At 33.9% G+C, this 12,450-nt stretch overlaps 1 protein-coding gene and 1 long non-coding RNA gene across 2 annotated transcripts in view; one reads left to right on the top strand and one right to left on the bottom strand.

Moving 5' to 3' along the window:
• Nucleotides 1-852, bottom strand: part of LOC107693952 (RING finger and transmembrane domain-containing protein 1) — a 7,771-nt gene extending 6,919 nt beyond the window's left edge. The window contains exon 1 of the mRNA XM_016493527.1: nucleotides 663-852. Within this exon, the coding sequence (XP_016349013.1) occupies nucleotides 663-688 (26 nt within the window). The 5' untranslated portion in view covers nucleotides 689-852. The remainder of the gene's footprint in view (nucleotides 1-662) is intronic.
• LOC107693953 (uncharacterized) overlaps nucleotides 1-1,425 on the top strand; it is a 2,059-nt gene extending 634 nt beyond the window's left edge. The window contains exons 2-3 of the long non-coding RNA XR_001634809.1: nucleotides 1,093-1,158; nucleotides 1,246-1,425. This is a non-coding gene — a long non-coding RNA (uncharacterized LOC107693953). The remainder of the gene's footprint in view (nucleotides 1-1,092; nucleotides 1,159-1,245) is intronic.
• Nucleotides 1,426-12,450: the final 11,025 nt, after the last annotated feature.

The raw sequence follows: 12,450 nt of genomic DNA, 5'->3' as shown, positions 1-12,450 counted from the left end.
TTTTTTGCATTTTGTCTGAAACAAGTTACTTATTTCAATTACTTCTGAATAGAACTGTTTTATAAAATGTCACCATAATATTTATGCTGTTGTGAATATCAACACCTGCCTCGTGTGTGTATATATATATATATGTATGTATATGTATATGTATATATGTGTATGTATGTGTATGTATGTGTATGTGTATGTATGTGTGTATATATATATATATATATATATATATATATATATAAAACGTTTTGACCAATCACGTTTAGCTACGTTATTCTTGCCCTAACGTTTGTTATATCGCAAAAATGATCGTATTCTATATAATATCATAACTACTACTCCACTGTAAAATTGTGGACACTCCCAACTTTTTATGGCCCACCCAAAATGGAAATCCTTGCGGCGCTCCCGTCCGAAGCAACAGCAGTATTGCTCATATGATAATCCTTAGTTACACATCTGTTTACATTATTATTCTAGTGCATAATGTAACACATATATGAACTGCTCTAAACTTCGGTGTTGACAGAACATATTCGCTAGCCATAACTGCATTAAATCAAGGATAATATAACATCTCCAACGGTTTATATATAAGGTTCTTAATGGTTTTATAAAAGCTAAAAAATTGCTCTTTAGAGTAAAGGTCTTAATAAATAAATAAATACCTGTCATACTGCGCGCGGAGTTTCATGATAAAGCACCGATCTCCATTCTACAGGCTATGGTGGTGTTTAAACGATCAAAACACAATAACTAAAAGAGATTATAATCAAAACAGCTCAATCGGCTAAAGGAGTTTGGTTTCAGCTTGACAATGTTCCGGGAGCCATCTAGCCGGACCTACTAAAGGAACCAGTCCAGTGGCTCTGCTGGAAAGCAAAATAAAAGTCCTCAATAAGGCTGTCTCTTGCTTTCAAAATAAAAGCCCAATTTAGGCGATAAACTCAGCTCACCAAATTAATTTACTCACCCTCGTGTTGTTCCGAACCCGTATTACTTACTTTATTTCTTTGGGAAACAAAATGAGATGTTAAGCACAATGACATAACGTCTCAATCACCATTCCTTTGCATCTTTTTTTCCGTATAATGAAAGTGAATGGACACTGAGAGAAGCTATTTGATGTTGGTGCAAGAAACCGTTTAACTCACCTGCATTCAGGTTTGTTGTTAATGTTCTGGTTGGTTGATAATGTCTCAAGGTGCCCTCATTCCATTGATTATTATCTGTTTATTTTTCCCACTGTAGAAACACAAACTTTTGCTGAACGGGCTGAGTCCCTCTGCTTTAACATTTGAATCATAATAGGTTATATATCCTTTTCCTCCCAAGCCATGTCTACATTAGAAAATCAAAGTCCAGCCAATCCGAATACCTCCACTCATGTCCACACCACAGCATGGTGTCTGTCTGTGTGCTCTGAATTTGAACATGTGATGGTAAGATGTGTCTTATAAGCATGCTTATGGGCTATCATCTTTCTCACTCTCTTTCAGGCTGTCTCACAACAGTCACTTTGCTGTTGCTCAGTGTACTGTAGGCCTTTGTGATAGTTACTGTTTTTGTAAGTACTGTAAAAATAAGCCTAAATTAAATTTAAAGTATTAATTTCACAGTGGTTAAATGGGTTCAATAACAAGTGTTATTTTCAGTATTTGTAGCATAATGTTGTTTACAACAAAATTCATTTAAACTTGTTTCAACTCGTAAAAAAGGTAAAAGAAGTCAAAATGGTGAGGCACATATAATGGAATTGAAATTTCTGAGTATTTAAAAGCAGAAATGTGATGCCTAGAACATTATGCCGCAAATGAGTGTAAATCTAATTTATACCCAGAAAGTAGGATTTAAAAAAAAAACAAACACACACCACACAGACTAGAAATGTGGGCTAATTCTTCTGTTCATGCTGATAATCGAATCCCACTGTATATTACAATGTTAAACATTTGAATTAATGTAGAAATCTTTATATCTGATTTTGCAAAATGGCGACATGTCATGCAAAAGCAAAATTTTATTTCAAAAATTTTTATGTAATCATATCTCATTAGTAATGACATTCACTTCTATAGTTTAATGATCAGTTGTCTAATCACCATCTACCCCAGACACGGTGTCCAGACATGGATATAATCATGTAAATTAAAAACCCATAACAGCCTCATACTAATCTAAATGTATGGGTCATTCTGTGTAACTGAGCATATTAAATGATGCTTTAGGATAATGCAGTTTAATTTGTGGAGGAATGAATTTAAGTACCTTGTTGTACATTTAAAAGATGATAATGTGAGCTGGGATTGACCCAGAGGTTGGGTTGCTTTGACCCAGTGGTTGGGTTCAAAACAACCCAGCCGCTGGGTTCGTCCCTTTTTAACCCAGCTCTGGGTTATATTTAACCCAGCATTTTTTAGAGTGTATCTTGTTTTTCAGGGGCTGCTTATTGAATTATTAGATATTTTCTAGCACTAGAGATACCAGCAGGTCTTTTAAGGTAAGTATTTCTCTGTGATATATTGTACCGAAATAAAAAGTAAGATCTATTGAACTGAAATGATGATTCCCATAAACACAGGGTTTTCAATCTCCCACAATTTAAGGCCTTAAAATCAGAGCAGATAAAGTCATGGCATTAAATCTTGCATGCATTGTAAAATATAAATATCTTCCACAGTATTTTTGTTTTAAAATACAAATATCTACAGTAAACATCCTTAAATAAAGATACGTTTACTTGAGATGCAAAATGACATGTAAGTATTGTTTTCTGAGACACTGAACAAAATTAATTAAGCGACTTTATGCCTAAACAACCACAAATATACACCGTGCGGAAAATTAGCTTTCCCTTTAAATTAAGTTGATTTTTCTGAGCCCATTGACAGATATTTGTTCTGGTTCTAATCATAAACTCACTTCATTTTGGTTCATTTCACAGAAAACAAGACCTTTTATCTTATGTCATTTTGATTATTAAATGTGTCTTGATTTAAGAATCAGACGTTTTCACTGGAAAACAAGTCAAAAATACTATGGAAGATTATCACTTTGTTGCAGTGCGATCAGAAGATACAGTAAAAGTTATTGTCATTCTGGTATTTGGGAGCCAAGTTATTCAAACCTTAAGCTATTTTTTTTTTTGTAATAATTAATTAAAAAATAATGGAGATTGTATTTTCCAACTCTGAGGTGTTTCTAATACAAATGCTCCCTAGACATTTACATTTAGATGATATATTGACGTATTGTGTTCCCTTAAATTTTTATTTTTTACTTGGTCTTAAAAAGGTCTTAAATCTTAAATTTACCTTCATAAAACCTGCAGAAATTCTGTAAAGAGTATAGCGTGATATCAGGTTTCAGATAATCTCTCTCTCTCTCTCTCTCTCTCTCTCTCTCTCTCTCTCTCTCTATTTCTCTCTCTTTGCACCGCTCATCAAGGAGTCGAGCCTAAAACAAGGTTAATGAGGTCACCCCCTCTCCTTCACTACCATGTAATCATGTTACTCAATGCGGAGGCTGGAAGTTGTCGTCCGAGTGAATACAGTAAGCATAGCTTATAGAGCTTAACTTGACAGATAAATTGCTACCCGTCAGATATGAATGGACATATCAAGAGTAGGGTGCGAATATAGTGAGGAGTGACAGACAAACTCTCTCTCTCTCATGTTTGATATCTCTGTCTCTCCTTCCTGTCTTATTTCAATGAAAATATAAAATGAGCTCATAAATGATCTATTTGTCTTTTAATGTACTGCATTTCAGTTTCCAAAAAAAAAAACAAGTGTAGTCCTTTTTCTAACAGCAGATGGCGCTTCATAGCAAGGAGTGATTTGAACAAAGGACTGACTGAGGACATTTCTATATTGCTAATAAGAGAAAAGTACAGTGATACATTCAGAGAGGTTACATAATGTGAGTGATTTTTGTATATATATTTTGAGGTTTCAACCTCTTTTTTTTTCGAGAGAGATATATATATATTTTTCTGTTCAAACAATTTGCTTTTAAAGCTTTTTTCACTATAACGTTTTTGGCATCTAATTGTTTTATTTAAATTTTTATGTTTAAAATGTGTATTCATTCAGGCCGTAAAGACAGAATACATTGGGGCCATAAGCATATTTTTGTAAAACTGATCAAATTCATTGATGTAAGCTCTAACAATTACAATTGTTGCATCACCTGTTCAGCTGAGAGGCACAGGCAAAAAATATAGTCAAATCAGTCCAGCTGAAGTGACTATAACCTTGAGTTACATGCTGAATATGATTTTCCTTCCTTTAAATATCTCATCAGGTTTGCCGGTTAGCCGTTCAAGGTGTGAACTGATGATCTGTGATTGAAATTCGGCTGCAATTTTCAGCCATTTAAAAAAGCAGAAGACATGTTTGATGTCGTTCTTTGTCTGAGTGTAATGTCTCATTTTCACCACCGTACACTCACACTCTCTCTCTCTCTATCAGAGCTCCCTTAATCAGCTTGTAGGTCAGTTACCATGACAACCTGATCTCTCGTGGATGTGGTGCTTCATGGAGAGGAAGATGATCACCTGCCCTCAGGTGTGTGTGTGTCTGTGTCTGTGTGTGTGTGTGGTTATATTTTGCCAGACCCCTACTGACAACCCCTCTTTTCACATTTATGATTTTCTCTCATCTGAAATGGAGATTTTGTGCATCGGCCCTTCAATGAGGTCACTAAATGGCTTTTAGCAGCATGAAAACATGCTTACATAAATGCCACATCTCTTCTGTATCATACATACATCTCGATTTAAGATAGATGAATGGATGAATAGATGAGTAGTAGTAGTTTGTATGTAGTAGTTTCATAATTCAGGACAGATAGATAGACAATGATATAGATGAATAGGTTGATGGTTATAGATAGATTGATGGTTATATATATGAGTGAAGTGACATGTGACATGTGGCCAAGTATGGTGACCCATACTTTGAATTAGTGCTCTGCATTTAACCCATCCAAAGTGCACACACACACCGTGAACACACACCCGGAGCAGTGGGCCCGGGGAGCAGTTGGGGGTTCGGTGCCTTGCTCAAGGGCACCTCAGTCGTGGTATTGAAGGTGGGAGAGAGCGCTGTACATTCACTCCCCCCACCTACAATCCCTGCCGGTACGAGACTCGAACCCGAAACCTTTGTCTCTAACCATTAGGCCACGACTTCCCCATATGATGGATGGATGGACGGACGGACAGATGAATGGAAAAGGAGGTAGATTATAGATAGATAGATAGATAGATAGATAGATAGATAGGATTGATTGATTGATTGATTAATTGTTTTTTGTCCTCAGGGAGTTTCTCTTACGCTCCCATTACTCTCGAGTGCTTGATCAATGGCTCCACCTTCACACTGCAGTTATTACGCCTAGACTTTCAATTATTTTACAGTGGGTCGTCAACACATCTCTCAGAGATACACAGTACAGCAAAGTACCTTTGTGTGCACATCATTATGCCTTAATTAATGTCAGCTTCCTGTACTTTAAATGTACATACATTAGCATATATCACACATGCTGGGCTGACTGCACAAGGTCGACTCCTATTGCCTACTATTGACTGACTTCCCTCCAGAAGGATTCTTTGATGAAAAGGAAGCGGGCAGCATGTCACAGCTGCTGCTTGACCTTTGGATTGTGGCAACACAGATCCAGCATTCCAACAGGAAATATGAACATTCTCATGTCTGGAATTAGCAGTCAGACGTTAGACTAATAGGCACTTTCCATGAAGAGGGTACAAACACAGTGCCTGAAACGCTTGGAAAATGTGAAAGTCATTTTTCAGGAGGTACTTAACCTTCAGAAGATGATGATTGTCAACCTCAGGAGGTCAAACCAAATTTTATATGAGCTATTATATTTTATATTCATCTTACATGACATTTGCAGTTTGTGCAATCCTGTTGCTAAACCCTAATTTGTGTAATGTCAGATTTAAATAATAAATAAATTAAAATAAATAAATAATAAATTAAAAAGTAACTTTTATTAAAAAGTATTATTCCATATATTATAATACATTTTATATTGTTAAAAAGTAATAAATAATTATTAAAGTCATTGTACTTTAATCATACTTTCAATCATACACAATAGTTATTCTAAACCTGTATGAGTTTCTTTCGTATGTTGAGCACAAAAGTAGATATTTTGAAGAATGCTGGTAATCAAACAGTTGATGGTAGCCATTGACTTCCATATGGAAAAAACCTATGGAAGTCAATGGCTACCAACATTCTTCAAAATATCTTCTTTTGTACTCAACAGAAGAAACAAACTCGGAGGTCTGGAACAACTTGAGGGTGAGTAAATGATGACAAAATCTTAATTTTTGGCTAAAGTATCCCTTTAACAAGTTTGAACATTAAAAAGGCAAACAAATAAATAAACAAACAAACAAATAAATTGTAGTATATTATATAATATACAATTATATACTATTATTTTTTTACAGTGTCTCTTTACCACAATGAAGTGAATATCAGTTCTATATATATTGTCAAAATTGTTTTTAAATTTTTTATTTTAATTACTTTTCTAACTGGACAGGCCAAAATCACTATTTAAAAATGACATTTAAATCTAGATCATTTTCAAGCTATTTTATTTGTATGTTAGATAATAGCTTATCTAAAATTTCTAATAGTTCTCGCAGCAAAAAATATGTTGTTGTTGTTGTTGTTTTTACGATCAGCAGACTCCATTTATGAGATGGGATTGAAAATTGCCCTAAATATGGAAACGCAGTATCAGTAAACATACTGAACTCTGCTTTCTCCCTCTAAACAGGCCAAATTAACTTAATTACAATATGTGTGTATGAACAGGGCCATGGGAAAAACAACAGTGTAATCGCAAACACTGCAGTATGTATAACTGGGAACATTGCGTAACAAGGGATCAACAGTGTAGCAGGGGAGTGGCATTACTCTCTATGCATGACGTCATACGGGTAATGTCTCTCTTAGAAGTCACAAATCACAGTGCATTTGAGTCAGGGGTCGACCTAGAGCGTCTTCATACCTTAATGTAAAAGCTCAACTTCAGAGTTGACAAACGGCCTTATACGTCAGGCGATAAATGACTCGCTAAAGTTATTTATTTATTTATTTTGAGCATTTTATCTCACACTTTAATGAGCAATAACTCATTGTGACATGATATTTGCCACCGCTTAATTGCACATGAATAATTCAAACATACTGATGACAACATTGCTGTCTTCCTTCATTTTATAGCACCTGCTGATAATGCAGATGAGGTCTTTGGAAGCATAATGCTTATGAATCTTATGAATGTAAAAGAATCTGCTTTGGCTCTGTCAGCATGGATGGAAATCCAGGACCCCCCTGATCAAGCCTTCGCTGTCATAAAGAGCTGCTCTCCCTCAGTCTGGCTTTGCGCAATGGCTGTGTTGGGAAGATAATCTAATTTAAACCATATCATCGTGAAGACTTCTCATTTCAGAACACTTACAGTCTACAGCGTGTGTGTGTGTGTGTGTGAGCAGTCAGCCCCTTCTCCTTCAGTCTATTATGTGTGATTGCTCTACAAGACTGGCTTAGAAAAAGTACTAGAACCAGTTCTCTTTCTTCCCTGTAAAAATGCATCTTTCCTTTCCTGAAGTGAGCAATTTTCTCCACAGTATCGTTTACTGTTCTGGTCAAAGTGCTTTCCGAAGATCTTAAAATAAATTGCTTTTCACAGCCAGAAAAAACACCTGGCAACAATTTATTACACAAATAAGCGAATACATAAATTCAGTCTGGAAAAATGAGAATTCCACCTGTAGATCTGATGAGAGTGAATGTAATAGGTAAATGTATAAGTTGACAGCCGTCTCTATTGTGTAATCTCTCCATCTTTATACCCATAATTCCCTCTGGCCAGTGGCTTGTGTAGTCAGACTGTAGCTGTGGTCATATGGGTTTGTGGGTCAGTGTGTGTGTGTGTTTGTGATTTAGGAGAGTCTAATGTGTTTCTCTTGTAAGGGATTTGATGGGCTGGTGTGTGTGTGTGAGGGTTCAGGAGGGTTAGTGTGTTCCTCTGTAACTGTAAACCTACTTTCAGCTGCTGTGAACTGTCATGCTGCTATTCAAGGGGTCTGTTGATGTGCATGCACCTGTGTGTGTGTGTGTGTGTGTGTGTGTGTGTGTGTGTCTGAGAATTGATACAAGAATGTCAAACTGTGGTTGATACAACAAATAGTTCTTGGTCTCACTCCTAATGTCACTGGCTACAAATCAGCACAAGTTTTACAGGTGCCATCAGACACTTAATATTTCTGCAGTTTGCTTAATTGTCACTTAATTTAATAGTTTACAATGAAATAATTGAACATTGCTTTCCAGCTTAACTGTCTGACTAAAAACCGATGTAAAAGCATTTTTTATTCATGACATACTGATATTTACCACATACTAATGAAAAATTATTAAATTAAAATTGTTACACATTGAAAAACCTAAATAATAATTGAATAACCTGAATAATAACAATACAAAATACACTTATTGTAAATTATTATTGTTATTATTATTATTATATAGGTTATTGTTTTATTTTATTATTTAGGGATTTATACAATTATTATTTCTATATTGTAATGATTTAATAATTAGCTATTTAATAATTTACTGTTATTTTATTTTTTATTTTTATTAATCTTAATAAAAATAAATTCTGTAACTTAAAATTTACAGTCTTCCTCAGACCAAAAAGGCCACAAATATTGTTTATTATTTTAAATAGTACATATTTAATATTGAAATATATAAAAAAAACAAAAACATTAGCAGTAGTAGTAGTATTGCTGTTGTTGTTAAAATCTAATACAAATTTAATTACTAAACAGTTTAATAATCATTCAAATTTGCAGTCTTCCATGTACCAAACATATCAAAAATATTGATTACTCTTTTTTTAACTGTAAAAACATGTAAAATATTTTAATAAAACAACAATAACAATAGTAAAATAATAACAATCCAAACAATCCAATATAAATAATCTAAACAACAACATAATAATAATAATTATTATTATTATTATTATTGGTGATGGTGATGGTGATGATGATGTTATAATTGTCATTGTCATTATTTTTAGGTAATTGCTGTTGTTGCTGTTGCTGTAATTTCCTATGATGATGTATTTCCTTATGAAACGGCAAGTAAAAAATTGTTTCAATAGGAAATACCTAAACTTAGGGAAAATAACTGGCAACAATTTATTGTGGTCTGTAGTATTAAATGTTCTTATATCGCTACCACTGAGTTTGTATATGAGCACAATCATGATGAGGAGAGAGACTTATTTTGAAGCAATAAACAAAAGAGTGTTTCCTGCCACAAGCCACAACACCAAGAGCCAACTCCTTGAGCTCTCTCTCTCTCTCTCTCATACACACACACACACACACACACACAGGACTGAACGCCGGGGCACTTTCTGACAGAAATGGGTTGTGAAAAGAGAAGAGAAAGTAAGTGTGTGTGTGTGTGTGTGTGTGTGTGTGTGTGTGTGTGTGTGTGTGGGTGTGTGTGTGTGTGTGTGCATGCGTGTGCGAGCATGACTCCAGAGACATGCCACGAGTGTGTATCCAGAGAGTAATCAGGTAATTGATCATACAGACAGGTAATCATTCGTGTGCCAGACTCTCTGGCTGCGAGTGTTCGGCCAGCATTAGGGAAACATGTCCTCAAACACAGTACACAGAGAAAAACAGTCAGGCAGGCCGGTGGCAGCTCACGCTGACAGAGAATTAGATCGAGGACACATTACATAAATAGAATCCCTAGAATGTTGCCAATGATTTAAAAGGCCACAACAATTCTAAGAATTCTACATGTACCAGTTACAGTCACGCTAACCGTTCTTAATGATGAGAATGATTCATAAAGCGTCTTTGACACACCTTTTCTGTGTAATGTAGTGAGCAGATGGCTGGTGAACCTAAAAAAACAACCTCATTTGACTACGCTAATATTTGTTCCATGAGATGTCATGCACTTCTTTAAAACATTTGCTCGGATGAACCAGAACAGAAGGCAAGGTTTTATAGGAGTAATTGCGGAAGAGATCTTTCGAGAGCTGCTTAGACCCAACAGTGATTTACATCGATCGATATTCCAGCGGAGGTTTATTTTAACAGCTGCGTCAAACATTCCCATGGATGATAATGCTTTATGTTGTGGTATCTTGACAGTCATTAAATATTACATGTTTTACTCCTTGAGCAGGACAGGACTGTAATGGAAAATGATCTCACCAAACTTGAGTGGCTGCATGGTAAACCTGCTTTTACTTGTGGAGTGATACTCAACACACCCCAGTGACTATGATATGCCCATGTGAAATTTGTTATGTGCAGAAAAATATGTAAATAATGGATGCTGTATTTCTGCAGAACCTGATATTTACCCAGGCCTGTACTCTTCCTCTCCATCAGTTCTTCCAATAATAATAATAATAATAATAATAATAATATAATGTAATTTAGTAATGTAATTTAATTATTTTATTTTATTTTTTAAATATTTAATTTAATATTTATCCTGATTGGTAAAAAATGTAGTGATGCTATTTGAATAACAAATCATTTTTAGCATTTAGGCAGTCATTTAGGAGATAGTAGTAATAATAATAATAAAACTATGTGATAAAAATGCATAATACTTGTAGTAGTAGTAGTAGTAGTAAAACTAAGTGATAAAATAAAATGTATAATACTTGTATTACTATTAGTAGTAGTAAGTATTATAAAATAAAATGTAATTTAAGATTTTTTTCACTAAACAATAATAATAAAAATACAATAGGAATTATTTCTTAAAAACAATATTTAATTTTTACATTTATTATTTTATGATTCATAAGTAAAATAGTTTTTCATTTTGAATATTTAATAATTTAATTTAATATTTAAATTTATTGATTACAAATTGTCTATTTATTTTAGTAATTTTAGCAATTATATTTCAATAATAAATAACTAGTTATTTGGGAGATTAATAATAATAATAATAATAATTACATTTTAAATAATTGTAAATGTTTAATTTTTACATGTATTATTTTATGTTTCATAAATAAATTAGTTTTTTTTTTGTTTTGTTTATAGATTTCGAAAATCATATTTCCCATGTTACAAAAACAGCATTCTTCCATCTTAGAAACATTGCCAAGTTACGAAACATGATTGACACAATCTGTATTGTTAAAAGCGCTATATAAATAAAGGTGACTTGACTTGACTTGACTTTTAAATTTTGAATATTTTATAATTTAATTTAATATTTAAATAGATTTTTTTGAATTAGCAATTGTATTTAAATAACAAATAACAAGATTAAGGCAGCTGTTTAGGAGATTAATAATAATAATATTTTTTTTAATTATTAGTTATAAAACATTTGTGATAAACATACTAATAAATATATGTGTATTATTATTATCTCTTAAGAAGAATCGCTTTATGTATCCCCCAATTGTAAGTCGCTTTGGATAAAAGCGTCTGCTAAATGACTAAATGTAAATGTAAATGTAAATGTATTATTGTATATATATTTTTTATTATTATATACTGTAAGTTTTATAAATAAAATGTTATGTAAAAATTGAGTATTTAATATGAATAATTTAATATTTAAATTGAATGTTTAAAAACTAATTTTATATCAATAATAAATAGCTTTTTAAGATTTCGGTAGTCATTTAGGATATTTATATTCAAAGATGTATTTTATGGCCTATACTGAATTTTAAAAGCATCCCCACACTGACATTTCTCCTGTGGCCTTAAGCATTAAAGAAGAGATCCACTGGTTTCTCCATCAACCCACATTTGCCCTGCATTTTTCTAAAGGTAAGTGACAGAAGCAATCTCAGCACATACAGTATATTCAGCCTGCTGTATGCCTTATTTACGAGCCGTGCGAGTGCAGCACCGCGTCCCATTTGTTTCTTGCCATTTCACTGTCTGTATAGTTCAGATGCCTTTATGTTCTTTTAGGAGTGATTCAGCTCCTGGTAAAGGGCTTTTACTCTTACTGTCGGAGGTGAGGATGTATTGTGCACACCATAAAAGACTTAGTATGAATTTATAGTGTATTCCAGCTAGCCTATAGTTGCAGTTCTTCTGCACTCATCTTCACAGTACTACAACACAATGTTCGTTCCAGCGCCAAAGACACAGATTAGAAGGAAGAAGCTAGTTTGTTCCAGGTGTTATTAATGGGTGTTTGTATATCAGAGGACTATTTTTCTGTGGCGTTTTTCATCTTATGAGAGTTTTTCCGCATTCTGTCTCTCTCTCTTCTGGCACTGATTCCCACCGGGAGCATGTTCTTACAATATTTGACTGCAGGATAAGATCACTGTCTGCCAAACAGAATTGCCAAGTCTAGCATGAAACCAGGG

The sequence above is a fragment of the Sinocyclocheilus anshuiensis genome, unplaced genomic scaffold (assembly GCF_001515605.1).
Source record: "Sinocyclocheilus anshuiensis isolate Anshui unplaced genomic scaffold, SAMN03320099.WGS_v1.1 scaffold694, whole genome shotgun sequence".
Taxonomy (NCBI): domain Eukaryota; kingdom Metazoa; phylum Chordata; class Actinopteri; order Cypriniformes; family Cyprinidae; genus Sinocyclocheilus; species Sinocyclocheilus anshuiensis.
This window is presented reverse-complemented; position numbering and strand designations above follow the sequence as displayed.